Source organism: Ailuropoda melanoleuca, chromosome 6 (assembly GCF_002007445.2).
Source record: "Ailuropoda melanoleuca isolate Jingjing chromosome 6, ASM200744v2, whole genome shotgun sequence".
Taxonomy (NCBI): domain Eukaryota; kingdom Metazoa; phylum Chordata; class Mammalia; order Carnivora; family Ursidae; genus Ailuropoda; species Ailuropoda melanoleuca.
This window is the reverse complement of record NC_048223.1, coordinates 98,115,769-98,138,587: the sequence shown is the minus strand read 5'-3', so window position 1 is coordinate 98,138,587 and position 22,819 is coordinate 98,115,769. Positions and strand designations below refer to the sequence as shown.

General features: G+C 40.3%; 1 protein-coding gene across 3 annotated transcripts; it reads right to left on the bottom strand.

The window, feature by feature from the left end:
- Positions 1 to 1,823: 1,823 nt before the first annotated feature.
- CCNJ (cyclin J) lies at positions 1,824 to 22,132 on the bottom strand. 3 transcript variants are annotated; one of them, XM_034663039.1, is made up of 6 exons: positions 21,864 to 22,132; positions 21,100 to 21,209; positions 12,732 to 12,942; positions 5,709 to 6,008; positions 5,462 to 5,588; positions 1,824 to 4,890 (listed from the first exon to the last, which is right to left on the bottom strand). In XM_034663039.1, exons 2-6 carry the CDS (start codon positions 21,166 to 21,168, stop codon positions 4,479 to 4,481), a joined length of 1,119 nt encoding a protein of 372 aa, XP_034518930.1. In that variant the 5' UTR covers positions 21,169 to 21,209; positions 21,864 to 22,132; the 3' UTR covers positions 1,824 to 4,478. The 3 variants fall into 3 exon arrangements, with proteins under 3 accessions (XP_034518930.1, XP_034518931.1, XP_034518929.1); XM_034663040.1 differs by having other exon boundaries at positions 5,462 to 5,585; XM_034663038.1 differs by having other exon boundaries at positions 5,462 to 5,621; positions 21,864 to 22,109.
- Between the last annotated feature and the right edge of the window lie 687 nt (positions 22,133 to 22,819).

Below are 22,819 nucleotides of genomic sequence, written 5' to 3'. Positions count from 1 at the left end.
ACACACTACACACCTATAGAATGACCAAAATCCCAAACACCAATCCCACCAAATGCTGACAAGGATGTGGAGCAACAGGAACTCTCTTTCACTGCTGGTGGGAATGCACATGTACTACCACTTTGGAAGATAGTTTGGAGGTTTCTTACAAAATTAAACATGCTCTTAACCATACAACCTAGCAACCTCACTTCTTTGGTACTTACCCCAAAGAGCTAAAAACTGACGTCCACAGTAAAACCTGCATACATGTTGATAGCAGTTTTATTCATAACTGTTAAAACTTGGAAGCAGCCAAGATGTCCTTCAGTAGGTGAATGAATAAGTAAACTGATCCACCCAGACAATGGATTATTCAGCACTAAAAAGAGTTAAGAAGCTATGAAAAGACGTGACGGAAATTTATACGTATCACAGAGTGAAAGAAGCCAATCTGAAAAGGCTATGGACTATATGGTCCCAACTATATGACATTCTGGAAAAGGAGAAACTATGGAGACAATAAAAAGATCAGTGGTTGCCAGGGGTTGGGGGTGGGGAAAAGGGATGGCATGGGGAGGGATGAATAAGCAGATTACAGAGTTTTAGTAGTGAAAATACACAGTATGATACTGTAATGATGGATACATGCCATTATACTTTTGTCTAAACCCATAGAATGTCCACCACCAAGAGTGAACCATAATGTAAACTATGGACTTTGAGTGATTATGAATTGTCAGGTAAATTCATCAGTTGTAACAAACGTACCACTCTGGGATAGGACATTGATAATGGGGGAGAATGTGCATGTGTGGGGTAGTGGGCACATGGGAAATTTCTGTACCTTCTTCTCAATTGTGCTCTAAAAACTCCAAAATTGCTCTTAAAAAAGTCTTTAAAATAATAAGAAGAATGGCAGCTGGGTAGGGATAGGGTAGCAGTCTACCCCTACTTCCCATTGGAAAGCTGGAGCTTGGTATTGATGCTTTCCACCTACTGTATTTTTTACTTTTTTTTTTTTTAATCTGAGGAATTATAAAATGGATGTTGAGTGATTCTGAGTTCCAGACTATACCACTGTAAATGCTCCAATGTGATAGTTGTATCAAGCCAAATGTAAGCTGCTTGAGGTTAGGGAGGTTAAGTCTTTCACCATGTGCTTGACGATCCTTGATGGATATCGACTCGTTACATGGGGTTCAGAACTGCCTCCACGTAAAGCTACTTGCCCTGGTTTGAATGCTTGTTTTCTTAAATTCAGCCTTAAAGAACCTTGTATACTAACTGACTCTTGAGGTCTGTTGCTACACCCTGGCACTGTGCCACAGCAAGGGACAATACAGAGAACTAATTCAAAAAATGCTTTTTAGGGGTGGAAGTTCTTAATCCACACATACAAACCTGTTAAAATTTTACTCTTCAAAACAATTTCTATCTGCTGAGTTTTAAGTGGCAAATGATACATATACTTAGGTGAATAGACCATTCTCACTCACTGTTGACCCTGTTCCTCTCACACCCCTGACCATCTTGTGTCCCTACTTTTCTGAGATCAGACTTCAAATTTTCTGAAGTATGTGTTGTTTGATAAATCAGAAACTGCAATTGCTAATATACTGATTTTAAGCTTAAAAGGTCAAAAGCTGTGTCCATCATACTTTCGTGGGCTTTGATGCTTAGTATGAATAAATAATCAATGGACAAGAGTTTCCTACGACTTCAGTTATACTCTACACCTGGATGGCTTTTAGTAAATATAATTAGGATTCCAACTCTGACTAATATGATGACATGGTTCACTGAAGCTACAAATATGTATCAAATATATTAAAACAAAACACTAAAGCCATTTTACTGAAAACTAGTTTTATTTTAAAATTAAGTGCATAGCACTCATCTAATTCCATTGGTGTAGAATTTAGCACCATATTCGCTATTTGCAATTAATGTCACAACACAGATACATTTTGGTTTGCAGTCTGTACTTGAGTAGTGTTTATTTAGTGGACTTTGGTAAAGCCCTTTATACATATCATTAATCTCTTCACAGTACACATTTAATGATGGTCCAGTAATCTCAAAAAAAAAAAAAAGACCTAAAGACTAACCAATAAATTAAACAAAACAAAACCCACACAACTCCCCCCACCCCCATCCCCCAAGGCTAGCAGTTGTGAGTTGTATTTATATTGAAACCTAATGTTTTAAAAATAGTTCTGATTCTCCAACCACCCCATCCCACCCTACCCTGGGTATGCAGCAATAGTAACCAATTGATTATTTTATTCTACCCCCCCCCCAAATTAATCCAGTGTTCTTTAGCTTTTTAAATACAAACTGGGAAAGTGTTATAAGCTTTTTAAAAAGGCATATTCCTCTATAACAAGAATGACAATTAAACCAATCAATAAAAGCATTTGACAAGACATTAAATTACCATAGGCACCGGTTGTTGTTTCAAGTTGGGATCTCTATCCCAATATCTTACATTCATAGCATTACTGAGGTAGTTAAAATACTGAAAATTGGACTCCAGGTGCTGGGTTCTGAATGTGAATGTGAAAGATATATTCTCTTTTGAACCCACTTTCCCCCAAATTATTCAAGCTCTCTTGAGGTAAGAACTATCAAAATCCAATTAGCAGCCTTCTGTAAAGAGGAAAAGTGATGATACTTTCAGAAAACAATTTTCAGGCTTGAAAACTGCCATGAGTGAGTGTTCTTACCTGAGTGGTTTTCTTATCTACCAGACTAATAAATCCACATCATGCCCTATGTACTCTAATTATAAAAGTTACCATTCTTTTAAGGAGAGGACATTCTAGGAATTGACGCTGGCAGAAGCCACCCACCCACATTTATCCACTGGAGCCATCTGGATCAGTCCACTACTGAGTTGAGTCCCTTCCCTTCCTAACAAAAGCCATCGGCTTGATTACTGAGACTCCTGCTGCATACCCACAACATCTTTATAATAAGTTTGTCTTCAATGCATATTGTGGCAGTCACATACCTGCCATGCAGTTTCCCTTCTATTCAAGTGCTATCTTTAAAAAAACACAAACAAAAAGACACACCTTACTATTTTTAAATCAGAAAGCTTCCCTCCACCAAATCTCTCTTCTCCCACAGGTAAGAGCACAATGTATAGTTTCAGTTATTATAATGCTTGCTTTCTTTTTACTTTTTATTCCCTCTGAACTCTTTCCCCCCAAATTGCCCTTGCTGTAATGGCGATTTATTGCTGTTTTCACTCATTACTGACACAGTGAAACGTCCCAGGGCAGTTCTGGGGCCAATGTAATGCAAATGGCTACTGCAATCTAGTATTCGGTTCCTTTGCCTGATGCACACTGGCTGGATTGCAAGGCTGCTTTTTCAACTTGTCCTCCACGTAACAAAGTGCTGCTCCAGCACAGCCTGAGAACTACCCTGGCCACATTCCACTTCAAAATAAACCTACAGGACTTTATTCTAGTACTGACATTTTACAGTTATGCCTTCCCTTGAAAAAACCTCTAGAGAAACATCAAATCTGAGTATAAATCACTGATTGCACTGAGAAATGCAAAACCTATATATGGATTATGAATGATAGGAACCATTTCATTCGTTCTAAACTACAATTATGTTCTCAGTTGAAAACACATCCTAGCAAGAGTATTTTCACCTATGTTATAAAGGTAGTTCATACTATAACATTCCCAAAGCATGTTGCATTACAGTTAAGTGTTTCCAAGTAGTATAAATTCCCTGAGTTAAATGTGTTTTAATCCTACGGGATTTGAGGTTGATCACTTAGGGCAAAAAAAAACAACAAAAATTTATGACCATTATTTTAAGAGATCTACTCCACCCTTAATTTTAGTACATAAATCCAGATACCTATATATTGTGATAGGAAGTTATATAGACTCATCTAAAAAAAATTTTTTTTTACTGCACAGATTGGTATAGCATAGCAATTCATGAGTTTAAACTTAGTCAAAAATTCATTTGTAGATCAAAAATGTAACTCAAAACTGCAGAATAAAAAAGACCTCTTCAAAAATTAATACTGTAACTTTCCTTCATAAAAAGACCATTTGGCAAGTCCACAGATAAACATTAGTCTCTGACATATAAGCCAACATTTGGCCCAGAGCCCACCACAGGTCAAATCTCAAAATGGCGATTTACAGTCTGTCCAAATTTTCTGTTGTATTGAATATTTTTGAAATATTTGGACCATCAGCCAGGGCTTGAAAATTTTGTCATATAGGGATGTGTTTTAACAGGATTTGATATACATACTTTTAAAGTGTTTGCAGTGTTTGTTCAGTCCTCCCAGGTATTCCTGGTGCACTGAAAGGGATATTCCGTCTTCCTGATGCTGGTATCCGAAGAGTTCTGATGTGATCTGGATCCCTTTCCTTTTGAAGAGAAGATTACAAAAAGCTTGCCCCAGAGCTTCAAGTCACAGAACAGTCTGGGTGAGGAATTACCTTTACATAAAATCACCTCTCAAAGCACGGAGTAATGCAAGGGTAATGTTCATTTATCTGATAACTCCGGTTATAAGAAACATTCAGACAGGGCTTAACTTCTACTGGTATTGCCAGTGACATCCCAACACCAGTCTGCACGTGCCCAAGGCCCTGCACACTGGTTTGGAAGCCAGCAGGACCGGTCTGTAGTGTGTAAGACGAGGTGTGTGTGGTAGATCCAATCTGCTGGCAGCTCGGCTGTTCGGCTACAGGATGGCGGTACTGCAGCGGGGTGTGGTGCGTCTGATGGAGATAGTGGGGCTGCTGAAAGTGAACTGGCCGAGAGGGCTGGGAGGCCGACTGCAGCACGCTCAGCTGCGTCGGCTGGGACCCTGCCTGTCCTCTCTGTTTGTTTGCCTCTTTCACATCGTTATCATGTGCGCTGTATGGAGAGAGAGAAAACTGTTAATAATGGTACTTCAACTCTTCAACGGCTCACTTCGCAGATGGCCCCACGGCCTACATAGCAGTCGCTGTAACCATAATTTCAACAATGGTGAGATTTCACTCTTACCCTTCTAAAAAGCTCCTTCCTTTGGCACAAACTTTGGCAACTCACTGCTGGTAGCTCTGAGGACTACTGCCTGCTTGGGAAATATATCCACAACAAGGACTTAAATACCGCTGCCACTTTGGTAACACCCTGGTGGCCCCACAATTCAAAGATGTATAAAGAAGGCAGGCCCTGCCTGGAATGATCTGGGTTATGGGCTCACTCATGTAAGAGCATACCATGTACCCAGAATCATGACAGGTGACAGCCTCTCCCTGGAAAAGAGCCAAGGCACAGCCTTCTACCAAGCACTGCTCATAAAATGGCTTGCTCAGGGCAGCCAGCTACTGTCAGAGCCAATATCCTAAAAGCTCTGCACTTGTGAGAAGTTGTTTTTGGGGCCCCTTATCCATGAAGAAAAATACTGAGAAATCACAAACACAAGGTTAAGGAGGCTTACATCAATAGCCGTTCAATGCACTGCACTAAAAAATCCCAGGAGTAAGCAGTAAGACGATGCAGTCTTGTAGGCCACGTTGGAGAAAGACGAAGTATAATCCTTGAAGAAGCCACACATGCAGCAGCTACTAAAGAAGGTGCATAATTTAGAAAGGCATAATCTGTGGAGACATCAAAAATGAACTTAAGCAACAGAATACACAAGTCACAAGCTCACATATCACCTACTGGCATCCACAATGACTCACCTTGCAAAGATACTTCCAGGAAATAATCTGCATACTTGGCCATGTAGAGTTTCGTTTTTTCCAAGCAAATCATTGGCCAGCCATCATGAAGATCTGTTTCGTGTACTGCTTCAGAGAGATAATACTCAATGAAATGGGCAGCTGTTGGAAGGCAGAGGTTCCACTGAAAGGTTTCTAGTAATAACAGTTCCATATGTAGCAAATTTTGCTTTGTTAATACTAGATTCATATTAGTCATACAACCCAGGCTGTTGAGCTGTTCCAGCTTAGGCACACTATCTTCTTTTTCTTCAAATTTACCTTAAGAAAGGGGGGGGGAGAGAGAGAGAAAATGTTACACAAGTGATCATTATAGGTCTAGTTACTTAAATGGGATTTGCTGTCTCACTGTAAAGATTTAGATCCAAAGACGTTCTTTCTCCTACCTTGGGAGATACAATTGTGCCAGAACTCTGGCTCTCATATTCTGCATGTGTCCTCTCCTCATACCTATATCCCCTGCCCCTCGCCCTCCTCTAAAAAAAATGGAACATGTACACATGTTGATCTATGTCACACTGCAAAATGAAAATAATCCTATGTGCCAATGAAAAATTAACTCTCTCAAATCTCACCAGCCAAATATTTCCAGGAAATTTCTTTTGTGGGGGCAGGCAGTGGTCAGTGGAAGAAAATTAGTTTATTTTAGAATAGAAGAAAGTGTAAAGAATTTAATGTCATGGAGTTATCTGAAATCAAAAATAGCTAAGCTTCAAGTGTTTCATCTTGGTATATTTTCAGCATAATCTCAATTCTGGAGAGACAGTGGGAGAAAAAAACTGGGTGAATATCGAATAAGCATTCTCATTCCACAGAGAAACCTCCTCTTCAGAATTTAAAACAGAAACTTAGCTAAGTCTGTTACCAAAAAAGGGAGGGGAGGGTACTTTTTACCTGCTTTTATATCCCTTCCTGAAAGCAGTACAGAGTAGACAATCAGATGGCTGAACTTCATTATTCTAAGGCATCAACTTTTTTCAGGAAATACTCATCCATATGTACAGCTGAGGAACAGAATTCCCTCTCCAGCCTCAGGATAATGTTTCTATAGGTTTTGTACCTATAGGTTTTGTACTTCAATTTTACCATACATAAATCATTCATTTTAGGTATCTCTAGAACTTACGGCTGGAGAAAATTCAAACTATCAAGTACCAGTATGGTTTTCTAGATTGTCTTTAAGTCTCTATGGGTTTGTTCCACAGCGGTCCATAGAAGAAGGAAAAGCCTTCTACCTTCTAGTATTATGTTCTATTTTATGTTAAAGTTTAAAACAGTCATATTATATTGCAATTATTTCTAACTGTATGCAATACAATCTACATATAGATTTCTCACAACAGCTTTTAAACTTGCTCAAAATTACAGTTGTTAGACTAATGTTACATATTACTGTATAAAATTTTTTGTTTTACTGTTTTGATAACTTTTTCAACATATTTGGCTTCCTTGCAAATCTTGTAATTTTATTTTATCCATTAAAAACATATTTTGGAGAAGAGCCAGAAAGACTGCCAAGCAGTAGAAACCAGATAAGCTCCCCTGTGAAATTTCTCTTCCAGAAGGGCTGGCTTTATATCACACATCAGAAGTACTACAACAAATGGTAGTGGCCCTTGGGCCAGACGTTCAACATACTGGAGCCACTGGGTTGTTCAAAGTCAGCCTACCTCAGGGCTGGGGGAAAAGCACTGCTGACTACCTTGGTCTTTGCTTGGAGGATGGGAGAACTGGAGTAGAAGGTTGTGTCTCCTATGCCAGGAGAGTCAAATCTCATGACCTGAAGAAAAGTTGGAGCCCAAAGAGAATTTTTCTCCCGCCTCAGAAACTCTGAGCTGCTTTAGATCTAAATTGCTCTTAACTAAATACTGCTGCAGGTAGGAGCTGATTTAAAAAAAAAAAAAAAAAGGTACACAATTCCCACTTTAAAAGAATCTAGACAGCCCTTCCCAATTCAAATTGCATAGAGAGGAATTTCCCAAGTTTTTCCAATATGATATACTTAGTACAGCCCAAAGCACTAAAGTGGTCTTTAGGACACGGTCATCCAGCATTATCACTGCATAAAGATACAGGAAAGGAACCACTGTTCTCAGTGTCAGAGTGGAGAATGTCCTAGGAATTTGGTTCAATCCATCTGAATGAATCATTAAGGTTAAGTACCCTGCCATTTGTGCAGCAGCAGTAACACTAGCAGTATACTTCAAAGGAATATCGTAAAAACTAATGTGCTTATTTGTATCATGCTTGAAGTTCCTTTGAAGAAATTAATACACCATAATTCACTGTTTAATTCAAGGATCAAAAATGTTCCATATTATCTCCCCTAAACTTTCAACATTGAAAACAAAATTGTATATGACCAATTTCAAAGCTCAAAAAACCAAGATAGTGAGGTTGGCCAATTCATTTAAGGTCAAATAAGCTGAACCAAATAAAAAATGGAAGCCAAAAAGGAAGACTTATGTTTGAATTCCCAAATCGGTACTTCTAGATCAAAGTACTGCACCGAGTTATATGGGAATGACAAATATCAAAATAGACATCGATATTATTAAAAAACATCGACAGGGTTTCTGTATTTATAAAGTACTTGGCTATTACAAGTGTGAAAGCCTTTGCAACTTGACATGCAGAGTTAACAATAACCTTGAACTACATAAATAACCATACTTGGGATTTTATTCAGGCTTATGTTTTTTTGGAACTTTTTCATATATATAGTGATATAAATACTCCAAATCATGGATATTAAAGGATTTCAAAATGTGTGACAATGTGAGTTCCTGCATTCATATTCATAGTTTTTGTTGTGCTGAAAACTATGTGCATGAGTATTTTAAATCCACTTATCTTCAATACCACATAAAGATCACAAAGATCAGTTTCTTCAATTGAAAGGAAATACCAGAAGCCATGTGATTATATTGATAAAGGCCTCAAACAGGAAATAAGGGCACAGGAAATTCACATCTGCTTCCCAGAAAATAAAGAATTAGACGCCACAGAAAAAAAACATCAGACTTTCTTCCCTTTATAGGAAATGCTCAGATCAGCCATGGAAATCAGCACATTTTCAAAGCTAGCAGTGAACGGCAGGTATGTGGCAGAAGGGCAAGGATCAAATGCCACACAGTAAGCTCTGCCAATCCACATTCAATTCTGTTAGTACTGAGCAGGAAAAAAGTCATCCTTAATATATACTAAGAATTTTCAAAAATTTGTAAGACTACCAATAATAGAAAACCAGGTAAGGAACAGGAAAAGACAACTCATGGGGCGGGGTGGGGGGGGAAGGTTCTATTATCATTAAAAATTGAGACATAAATTAACTATGAGATAAAATTTTCACCTTTCAGTTAATAAAGTAAAAAGCTTTCGTCAACCCATTACTGCTAAGCAAGGAGAAACAAACACTTATCACAGATTTTTACTACTAACAGCCTGTAATCTTATTTTTGGCTTCATCTTGATTCTGAGATAATTTCTTAGTTACACAAGACCTTGAGCAAATTATCAAAAGCCTCATCTCCAAGACTGCTTTCATGTTCTCCACAAGTTCAGTGCTGATCACAGAAGCCAAGGCAAGCCAGGGTATACAGGACAAAGAGTTGGAATTTCAGAATTTCCCAGGACAATCAGAGACTTTTCTAGAAAGAGCCAGAATCTTTATGGCCAGGGAGCCCGATTAAAGATTACAGAACAGTTTATGGAAGAATTAATCATTATGATGCTGACTTTTAGGTTTCAATTTCCTATGTGCTTTTAAACATCTTACCCACTTGATCCTCACAACAACTTTGTCAGTTAAATGTCTTTATTTTCATTTTATGGACAAGTAACTTCAGACTTAAGGGTTGCTGAAATTCATATTGCTGACAAGAAATAAAAACATAGGAAATTCATCACTGTAATCCCTACTCTAAAACATGGCGTACCCCTCTCCAATCATGGAAAGTCTGTAGGCCCTTTCTTCCGACTTCCAACAGTGCAGACACGGGCAGCTAGGTATGCATATTACCTAGAATTTACAAGCTGTGCTCCATCTTTGGCCAAACTACTGACAGCCTCCCATCCTACTTAACAAGTGGAATCCAACTGTCACCCAGTCCTGTCAGCTGTAAGCTGTTCTTCACTTTTACACAACAGGCTGCCCATCCTAAAGCAGGTAGCAGCTGGAGAAGGACATACAGAGTTCAATCATTCTGGGAGGAGAGAGCATTACTTAAATAAAGTTTATGAAACCTAAGTTGAGAGCTACCAAAGATAAGAAGAGTTTAAGAATGTAAAAAACACTAGAATGTACTCCACAAATAAAAACAGACATCAGATACTGAAAACAGGCTACCAGTTTATAAGCATCTTAAGTACTTTTGTTGTAGTAAAGTTACAGAGCAGAGGCAGGAGAGATTGTAGCCAACTACTAAGAGCCAGCCTCTGTGATTCCCGACCCAAGCACAGAGCTGACAGCTTGAACTCTTGCCCACTGCCTACCTGGAAGGGCCGAGACCCTGGGGGACACCTACCTCATACATTCTTCAGTGGGAAAGGAACAATGGAAAAACAATTCTCTCTCAGGGAAAGAGAGGTTAAGGGGTGTCAGTAGAACAAAGGGAGGAGGTATCTGACTCTTTCAGTAACAGCTGATCAACAATTCATATTTGAACCACAGCAAATACAAATCCTAAAGCCTAGTTCCTGGAAAATGTACAAAATCATCTTCAATAAAATAAATTGATCATAATCTTAAACTAACAATAATAGATAATTAAAAAAACAAGAACAGTTGAAAACTCCACTCCAATCAACCTAAGATGGTGTGCAAATAAAGTATCCTTCCCCCAAACTGTACAAATTGCAGAAACCTGGCACTAATGCCAAGCACTGTGTGGTGGTCAGAGATCTTATTAGATTATTTGCCTAGAATCCCCAGTGAACTTTGGCAATAACATGTAGTTTATGAATATCTAGTTTAGTATCCCCTAATTTATTTGAGACGTTACCAGTAAGTAAACTTTAGTCACAAATGTAAGTCGGTCTATGAACTGACTCTACATAATTTCACAGTCCACCAGCAAGAATCTCCCACTTGGTCTGCACCACACTTTTAACAATCTCGGGCATAGAGCAGATGGGGCTTGGTAATGGTAAAAGCACGGTGATGGCCACAACAGGCAAAAACCATTTTTCATTAATGATCCAAAGTTTTTAAAATAACCTAACTTGTGTTATGTGATTTCCAGTATCTCTCCTCTATAAACTTATCCCATTATAAACTAACATTCTGTAGGATAACAAGAAACCATTCCATTTGTGGATTCTCACACATCCGATATGTCAAGTATGGGTTTTTCTAGCCCTATGCAAACTATGAAACCACAAAGGGCTTCACAGCCAGTGATGAAACACATACAGAACTATACGTGAGATTGCTTATGAGAATGACACTCTAATTAATTAAAGGTTAAAGGCTGATTATAAATACAAGTATTATCTCTCCAGCTTTCTGGAGAGAGGAACAGGTGATGTGTCTGAATCTTTGAGGACAATAGATTAAAGGAGAAATATAGATTTTCAGGAAACAGATGGTATTTTGGTAAGACTTTGGCTCAAGGTGCATGGGAATAGGCTGGGAAGATGAGACTGGAAAGGTGGCTGGGTCCAGACAAAAGGTTATAAATGTTACATTAAGGAGTTTCTATCTTAACCCACAGGGAGTGGGAAGTCATTACCCACTGTATTTATTTGTATTCAGCCTGGTCCACAAAGGATTTGAAATAACTTAAAAAAGACCTCCAAGGAGACAAAATCAGTAGTCGAGGTCATCAGATCAAAGGAATAATAAGGGTAGAAAAAGAAAATCTGAGAAGAAATCAGTACTAGAAATGATTACACAGGCCTGCATTTGGTTTTAGGTTTACTTGTAGTCAAAGAACAAAGTTATTCTAGAAAGAACTCTGGTGGCAGGGTATAGGGGGGAATGTTCCTTAGCAGCCACACAAGATCCCAAACCCTCAAGTGGGGTTAGGGATGAAGGCAGTAGGTTTTTCTACATCCTACCTTGAAGTGGGGTTTACATTCCTATTGTAATGTCATAAATAATATAAAAAGAAATGAATTCAATTTCAATATCAAAAACAATCTTTCTCACATTGCTAAAAGAAGAAAAACCCGATTTCAATTCCTTTACTCACCCTCCTTCTCTTTGGTCAAGGTACTAACAATGAAATTATTTACAGGAAGAAGCTAAAAGAGGCACCAAAGACCCACCTGCAGTACATTCTGCATCAGGTAACAAATGTGGTTTATCACAGTCTACCTTGCAGCCCACCACGGTACTGTGCCTACTGCAGAAGCATTTGTAGCAGTTGCCTGTGAACCTTTAGTTCATTAAATCAACTCATTATGTACTCAGCAGAAGGTATTCTAACAATACAAGAGTATAGTACCTTTTTAGAGTGGGTTTCTCAACATAGTTCCGCTGACATTTTGGGGGCTGTCCTGTACACTGTAGATATTTAGTAGCATCCCAGCCCTCTACTCTCTAGACCTAGCAGCATCCTCCCAGGTTGTGACGACAACCAAAACCGTCATCACCCAAAGCCAACTACTTCTTGTGGGGCACGGTTTTTCCCGGTTGAGAACTTTAAGGCAATGGTTCTCAACTGGAAAGGTACATCAGAATCACCTTTGAAATTCGAGCCCCATGATACAGATTCTGAGTCAGTAGATCTGGAGTGGCCTAGACTTTTGTACCAGAATCTTCAGGATGTAGGGCTTAAGAATATATGTTTTCAAAAGACTTCAGAGCCACTTTTTAATGACTAGTTAAAAATTATTATGCCAAGAAGCACTTTCAACATAAACTTTCTGATACTAGTAAACTGGAATGAATGGAATTTGGTGATATTTCACTGAGCTCTACATAAATTTTTATTATAAACAATGGAAATTTCCAGTCATGTAGATGAGACTCATACTTACTTGCTAAAAGCAGACAGGAAAGTGCAACTAAATGCAGCTGCTGGATAGAGATGTCATATCGATCCATAAATAAGTCCAGCAAATAGACAGCAAGATGTCGGGCAGAAGGGCAGAGGGTGAAGCGATTGCTCACAATGGCAATCAGGTCAGCAAAATACCTTCTGAGACTTAGTTGAGGGGACTGGCCTTTGTAGGAAGGCAACTTCAGCTCCTATATCAAGAGGAACAACATTTAGTCTAACATAGCCTGTAGGAGTAGTACCCGCACAACGCAAAGATAACTTCCCCCCAATATATTAGTGTTAACAAGTGCCTAAAACACTTTTCTTGAAGGAAATACAAATATGAAAAAGTTGAGTGGAAGGATAATGAATAGTATTAATTAAGAGCACTTGTTTTAAAATTTAAAACCAAACTTTTCGGGGCGCCTGGGTGGCTCTGTTGTTAAGTGTCTGCCTTCGGCTCAGGGCGTGATCCCAGAGTCCTGGGATCGAGCTCCGCATTGGGCTCCCTGCTCCGCTGGGAGCCTGCTTCTTCCTCTCCCACTCCTCCTGCTTGTGTTCCCTCTCTCGCTCAATGCTCTGGCTTAGAAGGTAACAGTGAAGTGAATATGCTCCTGGTATGTCAATACTACATTACACTTGCAGAGGTGTAGAAGATAGAGACTAGTATTCATCCACTAGTATCTTCTAAGCATGTTTCCGTTTTAGCAGTTTTATGATGCTCTCCTTTGCCATTACCTTTCATACACCTAAAAATTTTCCCCTCATTGCTGTTCGATCTCAGAATTATATGAACCCATTTTTTTGAAATTAGAAGTTTTCTATACTACTAAAGAATTTCCACAGCATAGAGAAAGACAGGTTCTAAAATACTTCATGAGATCAGCACAATACTAAAAATAAACCCAACAGGTATCACAATAGCAGGAAGTTACACAGATATGACCCCAAAAGCACTGGCAAAAAAAGATAAATAGGACTTCATCAAAATTAAAGACTTCTGTGTATCAAAGTTCACTCTTTCAATAGAGGGAAAAGGCAATCCACAGATGGGAGAAAATATTTGCAAATCATATATCTGGCAAGAGGTTAATATCCAGATTATATAAAGAATTCTTTTATACATGCAATCCAACAACAACAAAAAAACCAAGTTGCTTAAAAATGGGCAAATGACTTGAATAAACATTTCTCCAGAGAAGATATATAAATGGTCAATAAACAGATATAAAGATGATCAACATTACTAATCATTAGGGAAATGCAAATCAAAACCATTATGAGGTAACATTTCACACCCACTGGGATTGCTATTATCAAAAAAACACAGGGGCGCCTGGATGGCTCAGTCGGTTAAGCATCAGACTCTTGATTTTGGCTCAGGTTATGATCTGGGAGTTGTGAGGTAGAGCTCTGAATTGGGCTCCATGTTGGGTGTACAGCCTGCTTGAGATTCTGTTTCCCTCTCCTTCTAGCCCTCTTTTTCTCCCTCAACAAAACAAAAAACCACGAAAACAGAAAACAAAATTAACAAGTGTTGACAAGAATGTGAAAAACTGGAAGTCTGGTATAACGGTGGGAAATAAAATTGTACAGCCACTGAACAATGGTATTTCAATTCCTCAAAAAAATTAAATACAGAATAACTATATGATCCAGCAATTCCACTTCTAGGTATACACCAAGAAGAACTAAAGGCAGGGACTCAAATATTTGTACATATATTGACAGCAGCATTATTCACAAAAGCCAAAAAGTGGAAACAAACAATCCATCAACATATGAATGGATAAACAAAATGATTTTAGTTTAAGATGAAAAAGTTCTGAAGATAGAGAGTGGTGAAAGTAGCAGAATGTAAATGTACCTAAAGTCACTGAACTGTACACTTAAAAATGGTTAAAGTTTTATGTTGTGGACATTTTACAATAAACAAATACAAAAAATAGAAGTCATATATCTAACTTAATGAGGTATAAAACTTTAGATAAAATGTTAGCCAATGTAATTTCATAGTATATCCAAAAAATACATCATCATCCCAGCGGCGCCTGGGTGGCTCAGTCAGTTAAGCGTCCAACTCTTGGTTCTGCTGAGGTTGTGGTCTCAGGGTGGTGAGATCAAGCCCCCAGTTGGGCTCCACGCTCAGCATGGAGTCTGCTTGAAACTCCCTCTCCCTCTGCCCTTCTTCCCTCAACTCTGCTCTCTCTCTAAAAATTTAAGTCTTAAAAATAAAATTGTAGTACATCCCAGGAATGCAAAGATGGTTTGGTAANATGTAAATAAGTCTTAAAAATAAAATTGTAGTACATCCCAGGAATGCAAAGATGGTTTGGTATCAGGAAATCTATTAAATCACATATGATTACTCACAATCATCTTTTTTTTTTTTTAAAAAGATTTTATTTATTTATTTGACAGAGAGATAGAGACAGCCAGTGAGAGAGGGAACACAAGCAGGGGGAGTGGGAGAGGAAGAAGCAGGCTCCTAGTGGAGGAGCCTGATGTGGGGCCCGATCCCACAACGCTGGGATCACGCCCTGAGCCGAAGGCAGACGCTTAACCGCTATGCCACCCAGGCGCCCCTACTCACAATCATCTTGATAGATGCCAAAATAGCATCTGGACAAAGGTGACCCTGGGAGAAATAGTATCAGACGTGTATGTCTTTGACGAAGGAAGGAATGTAAAAAAAAATGTCAAATTTAAGAGCCAGCATCTCACTTGGAGATTAAACAATAAAAGGATTAGCATTCTAGTGTCTGCTATTACAATATTACTTAACATTATTCTGTGAACACTAGCTAATCCAAATAGAAAAAGGAAAGAAAAGGTTTAATGACTGGAAAAGGAGAATCAAAGTCACTTATAGGAATAAAATTCTTTTTTGGATGATAGAATTTATATCCAAGAAAACCAACAGAAAAAATAAACAGTAAGTATTCAGTAAGATGGCTGTTTACAAAATTAATATTAAAAAATCAATAGCCTGAGGGCACCTTTGGCTTAGGTCATGATCCCAGGGTCTAGGGATCCAGCCCTGCATCAGGCTCCCTGCTCAGCGGCAGGGGGGAGCCTGCTTCTCCTTCTCCCTGCCACTCTCCCTGCTTATGCTCTCTCTGTCAAATAAATAAAATCTTAAAAAAAAAATCAATAACCTGTTTGTATATTAACTGGTTAGAAAATAGAAGATTCCATACAAAGTAACTCTAAAAATTAAAACACCTAGAAAAAGTATTTATATTTCAGCACTCTATGAAGGTAACATTAAAATTCTGACGGGGAGTATGGAAGACTTGCATACATGCAAAGACGTTCCTTTTTCTTGGATAAAGAAATCAATTTGGTAACAATGGCATTTCAAATCAGGAGAATAGATGAATTTAATAAATGTTTCTAACACATAGGACGGAGTTAATTTCTCTATTTAGAGGAATCTTACACATCGATAAGAACAAGGCAACATTTATGAACAGTTTATAGGAAAATTAAATACTGCCAAAAACATATAAAATGATGGCTCCTCTCATTCAAAACTAAAGAATTACATAGTTTTTCACTTCCCAGATTGTATTTTATTAACTTTTGCTTTTGCTATCAAGAGTGGAAATAGGAACTACCATGTATTTAATAGGTCAGGTTGACAACTGATGTAACCTTTTGGAGGGCAATTAGGTAATATAAATTTTTTAGAATGCAGATTGCATACTTTTCAACCTAGCAATTTACTTTACATATAAGGAGGTCCTTTGCAACATTGTTTTTAATAGCAAAATAGTGGGAAAAGCTTACTGTCCAACAATCTAGATGAATCTCCAGAGATTTATTGCTGAGTGTATAGAGCCAATCCCAGGTCACATACTCTGTAATTCCACATACACAACATTCTTAAAAGGACAAAATTACAGACATGAAGGACAAATTAGTGGTTACCAAGGGTAAGGGGGAGAATAAGGGTGGAAGAGAAGAGGGCGTGGCTACAAATCATAACATAAGAGATTCTTATGGTGATAAAAAAATATTCTGTATCTTGACTATATCAATGTCAATATCCTGGTTGTGATAATTGTACTAAAGTTTTGTAAGATGTGCCACTGAAGGAAACTGGGTAAAGGATATAGGGGATCTCTCTGTATCATTTCTTACAACTGTATGTAAATCTACAATTATCTCAAAATAAAAAGTGCAATTAAAGGGGCGCCTGGGTGGCACAGCGGTTAAGCGTCTGCCTTCAGCTCAGGGCGTGGTCCCGGCGTTATGGGATCGAGCCCCACGTCAGGCTCTTCTGCTAGGAGCCTGCTTCTTCCTCTCCCACTTCTCCCGCTTGTGTTCCCTCTCTCGCTGGCTGTCTCTATCTCTATCGAATAAATAAATAAAATCTTTAAAAAAAAAAATTCAATTAAAAAAAAAGCTTGGCATTCATCCACAGGGAACTGATAAACCACAGGACATCAATTCAATGTGGACATTAAAATAAAGGGCAGTTGATCTAAATGTGTTGATACAGAAAAAAACATAAATAGAATGTGCTGAATGAGGTTGGGGTCAAAGAATGGTACAGAAGAGCAAATATATATTCTGACCTCTTGTATCAACAACAAAAAATATCTGCATATATACTAATTTACTGGATATCTTTTCAGGAAAAAAACAACAATGGTGGTGACTTTAGGGGATCAGGAACAGTGAGGGTTGGGGAAAGCTCATTTTAAACCTTATACTACCTGAATTTTTTTTAACCATATGCATGTATCACTTAAAATTTCTAAAAAATATTAACAAGAGTTACGTGGGAGATAGACTAATAGGCCATTTTAATTTTTGTACATGTGAGAAAAGCATAAACAAATGCTATTTAGGAAAAAAAACCATTGGCTTGTTTGGTTCTTTGAAGAGAAAAAAATATATTAATTTCCCCAAATAAAAGGAACATGTTGATTTCTCATGCAGCCCCCAGGATCTTCTCCTTTACTGTTCCTGCAGATCTTTAGAATGCTGTAAATGAGTTATAATTTTAAACTCCACCTTTCTTTGCTGTCATAATATGACATTTATTGTGCATCTTTTATGTAGCAGATACTGTGTTAACCCCAGGGATAAAAGCTGGAAAACAGTCTCAAGCCGCTCTTGAGCAGGTAAACCAAAATACAGAGATGATTAGGATATAATATGGCAATCACAGGGTATTACAGGAACACTGAGATGGAAGATCTAACCCAGCTCAGGGGATGGAGTGCTGGGAAAAAAAAGCCAGGGTAGGCTTTCTTTAAAAGAGGCCTGAACAAGGTCTTAAAGCTCATTGGGAAACAGCTGGAAAACATTATATTTGGTGGACTTTATTTTTCACTATATTAACTGTATTAAATGTGGACAAAACAAAGGCAAGAACACCAAAGACCAACAGGAGATTTTTAACACTGTGTCTAATACATTCTCTTTATGGCATTTTTAAATGGTAAAGTACAAGTGCTTACCAGATGGCTATCAGATTTAGTTCTCCTTGTCCAGGTACCGCCCGCAGTTAGGCAAGCATGAAAAAATGACCTACGCTTCTCTCGGCTTACGAGGTTTTGTAATATTTACTCCTAATCCTCCAGAATTTTACACTCTTGTTCCTCTCTGCTTCTCGGAATCCCATAGGACCAAAGCACCATGACCTGGACTTGTCATCTCCATCTCCAGTCTCAAGTACTAGTCAGCTCCCCACCCCAAATGCCATCCCTTTCCCAGAACAGATTACCGTCCAGCTAGGATGGAAATAAAGGCATAGAAGGAATACTCACAAATGTAAATACAATACTCTGTGGGATATTTTCTGAATGTTTCTCAGAAGCTATCATTGTTCCCATCTGTCACAAAGGCTCCTGAAAATACTTCCCAAGCATCCTAAGGCACTAGTATATACAGAAAAACATGAGAAAACAGAGGAGAAGGACAGAGGGGTGTAAGAAGACAGCTGCTTTGTGGGGGCTTTTTTGGGGACAGTGTAATTATATTTTACAAAAACAATACAGCTGGTTTTTGGGGTTGAAGAGAATTTCCATTTGCTGTCATTTTTACCCTTCTCTAGTAGATATAATGCTGGTCAAAGCAATTACTCCTCCACACACCTTGGATCTAAACACACAATACTTCCATAGTGTCTGAATGGCAACTGCCCAAAGGAAGACCTAAACTGAGATAATCTGAGTTACAGGCGATTAGACTCTGTAAAGGCAGATGATGCCTTTCTCATTCACTATTACCATTTTAACACCTGGCATAGCAGCTGGTATACTGCAGGTACTCAAATATGTTGAATAAATAAATAAGCATAAGACTATCCAACTAAATCACCTAATTAGCAGCTTGGAATTAACATTTTTTTTAAATGAAAAAAGTTTATTTTAACTTTCCTTGACTTCAGTGTACTACAACCAGGGTTCTTTCCAGTTTCACGATGTTCAAGTTTTACTGATTAACATAAACTATTCAAAAAGTGTGGCCATTGTGTCAAATGTGGCTTACACAGTGCTTAAAGATAAAATAAAGACAACCCAGGGTACCATGCCACAGGTGGTCCAAGGTAATTTTTAATAGCATTCCCTCAGACCCTGTGCTATCTCATCCTCCGATAATTCGTAAGCAACTTTAGTACAGGGTTGTGTCTTATTCCTTCAATCCTCTCCAGAGCCTAATACAAAAAAAGTATTCAACAAATCTGTGGGGAAGAAAATCCACTTCCAACCTCAACTGACAAAATTAATTCAGGTAATCATTCAGGATTAAAATTACACATAAAATAATCGAAAACCATGGAAATCTGTTAAGAAAAATCTTTTGAAGGGCGCCAGTCGGTTAAGCATCTGCCTTCAGCTCAGGTCATGATCCGGGGGTCCTGGGATCGAACCCCACGTTGGGCTCCCTGCTCAGTAGGGAGTCTGCTTCTCCTTCTCCCTCTGCCCCTCCCGCTGCTGCTTCTCTCTCCCACTTTCTCTCTCTCAAATAAATAAAATATTTTTAAAAAATCTTTTGAGTTTTAGGTCACTAAAAAAATAAAAGTATCATTAACATCAAATAATTAATTGCACCACATATCAGAGGGAAAAAATGAGCTGACACTTAGAAAAGGAGAACATTTAAAACTAAAAGACCACATCTTAAAAAAAAAAAAAAATCAAAAGTATATGGACAGTTTTCAAAGTGGAAAACCTGAAACTCTCTTCCTAACATTCAAGAGAACCACTCCACAGTTGAGACTTTTTTGTGGTAGGAAAAACCTCTTAGGGGGCTGAGGTGTATTTAGTCCATCTAAGAGGCTCAATGTCAGAACTAGTAAGCAGCATTTAGAAATCTCAAACCTTAGACAAGGGTACAGTTGTAACAATTAAAGTCAGAATTAGGTTTTCTAATCTAGTTAATCTGGTTTAAAAAAAAAAATCCAGACACAAGTTCATTATCACCCCAGGATCTCTCAACTCCAACAGTCAGCATCCCTTGAATCAGCTGTTTTGCTTCTCTCTCATTTTCTATATATAACAAATGGCTCTCTCCATCCATGGTGAAAATGAGTTAAGTCAGGAATAGTTTTGGATCTGGTCTCTCTTCTGGTTATCAAAGAGGCAGAGATAACCCCTTAAGATGAGATGTGACAGAGTAAAATCGTACTTAAGAGCAACAATACGCAGACTGCATTGTGCCAGAAAATTGTATTCTCCCTACCAAGCTCTATTAAATATACTAAGCCTACTTTCTGCCTTACATTAGCTGGAAGGAGCAGTTAACTCCTTCTACCTTAAGGCATTCTGAAGAGCCCGCAAATCTGAGGGTCTCAGGGAAAATAACAGTTATGGCTTTAGTGCTTCTATATACCAAATACTGTTCTAAAGCATATGTACGGTATCAGCTCATTTAATCTCACAATCCCCGCCCCCCCAAGGCACGTTCCATTATTATTATTCATTCCACTGATGAGGAAATTGGGAAACAGTAAAATTAAGTAACTCGTCCAAAGTCTTACGGCAGGTTAGTGGACAGGCTGGGAAACTGACGTACAGATGTGACATAACAGCCTAATGCAACAGCAAACACAGAACAAGGAGGGCTACTCTGCCCAATAAAAAGCCAGCACACGTATCTGTTTAAACACAGTATCAAAGTCATGTTTCGCCTTCCCTCTCCCAAATACGGCTCCCCACACCCTTCCTCATTTAAGTTGCAGGTTCTTCTGATACATGCAAGGGAAGAAACTAAGAAGTTAATTAACCTCGAGCAAATAAGCAAACACGCCCCTTCTGGTCTGGAAACTAGAGACCGCACTTCCCAGGGAGCCGCATTTTTACTAACTGGCACAAAACACTGCAAGGAAAGTCAGGCATCGGGATTACCTTGTATCGAAGCGCTTGATGAATGTCTGCGGCCAGCTGTCCCCGCCACCACTGTCCCTCCAGCTCCATGGGACCGGGCGGCGCGCCTGGTCAGACGCGGCAACTTCAGTCTGTAAGACACACCCCAGACGCGGTCACGGCCAGCACCCTCCACACGACCCTCCGCGCCCCGTCCCCGAGGGGCGTGACCTCAGGCCACCCTGGGTGGCTGTTCCTCTTCACCTGACTCTACCTAAAGCTAGCACCGATCCAAACCAATCCCCGACGCCGTGCATAAGGCCCGAGCTACCCAGGCAGGAGGAGCGGGCTCACGCTGAGAACTGTCGGACTGGGTGCCGGGCAAAGGGGACCAACTTGGGCCCGAGTTCCCAAGGCGAGACCCCGGGTGCGCGCACGGGAAGCCGGAGGCGGAGGCCCGGCTGAGGGCTCCCCGCGCCGGGTTCGAATTCTCCCGTCGGCCCCGGGGAGCCGAGAGACTGACACCAGTCGCAGACCCCCTGAGGAGAAAACCTCCCGCGGACAAACCGACGGGCGAATGCCAGCCTGGCTCCGGGTCCCGGCTGCAGACGCCCGGGTGCTCGTTTCTCCCGGGGGGCCTTCCCGCGGTCCCGCCGGGGCCGGCGCGCACCCAGGCCGCCTCCTCCTCGTCCGGAGCAGCGCACGGGATCGCGCGGCCCCAGAAAGGCGAACAAAAGGCCGGGCCGGGCGGGTCCGGTGTCCCGCGCCCAGCACAGGCCTGCCGGTCCCCACGCGGCCTCCCTTACCTGGAACCGCGGCCCTCACAGCCCCAGCCCCGCCAGCGTGCCTGGGACGCCGGCCCCGCTCATGATGCGGACAGTCGGCCGCAAAGCGCGGGCCTCAGCTCGGGCCCAGCGCCGGGGCGCTCGCGCCGCCCATTGTTAAAGGACCGGCAGGCGGCTCCGCGTACAAAGCCAGCGCGGGGGCACATGCGGCCCCGCCGCTGCCAATCTCGTCTCGCGATACAGCCGGGTCACCCCGAGCCATCCAATCGGCGGCCGGGCCGGGCCCAGGTGCATCGCCCGGCGGCGGCTCGGCGGCCCCGACCGGGACCCGGTAGTATCCGCCCGCGCCGCTTCGGCGCGACCGGGTGCTTGGCGTTGCTCGACAGCCCCGCCACCACCTACGGAGAAGCCGGCCCGAGGGGCGGGCAGAGGTCGGAGGAGGGCGCCAGAGAAATTTCAACGTTGATCATTTTTCCGGGGGCCAATCTGGTCATGCCACTCACCTGCTGAGAACCTTCGATGGCTCCCGATGCCCACGGAGGAAAGTTCTGAAGCCTCAGCTTGGCGTTTAAAACTCCTTACAATGTGGATTAAGTCTGCTTTATCTCACATCACAACAGCCCCGTGTACATCCTAGGGACTGCTCAGTGGGATTATTAATCCCTCCACAAGTGTTTTAGCCGTTTCCGAAGCTCTTAAACGCGCTTTCTCTGAAATTATGCTGTCTCTAAATTCCACCTCAAAGCCAATTCCCGCTTCTAGAAACGTAATTTATCATTCCCCCTCATTTCCTCTGCTTTAGAGATTTCGAAGAGTTTTGAATAGAGTTGAGATTACCTATAGTAACCTAGTTTGTCAAATCCAAAGTGGATGTAATTAGCCATCTGTGGTCTTAAATCAGGAAACTACAAAACTGTGGAAACACTCCAACATCAAGTAAGGTGTTGTGGTACTTGGAATATGATTTGCAGAAATCT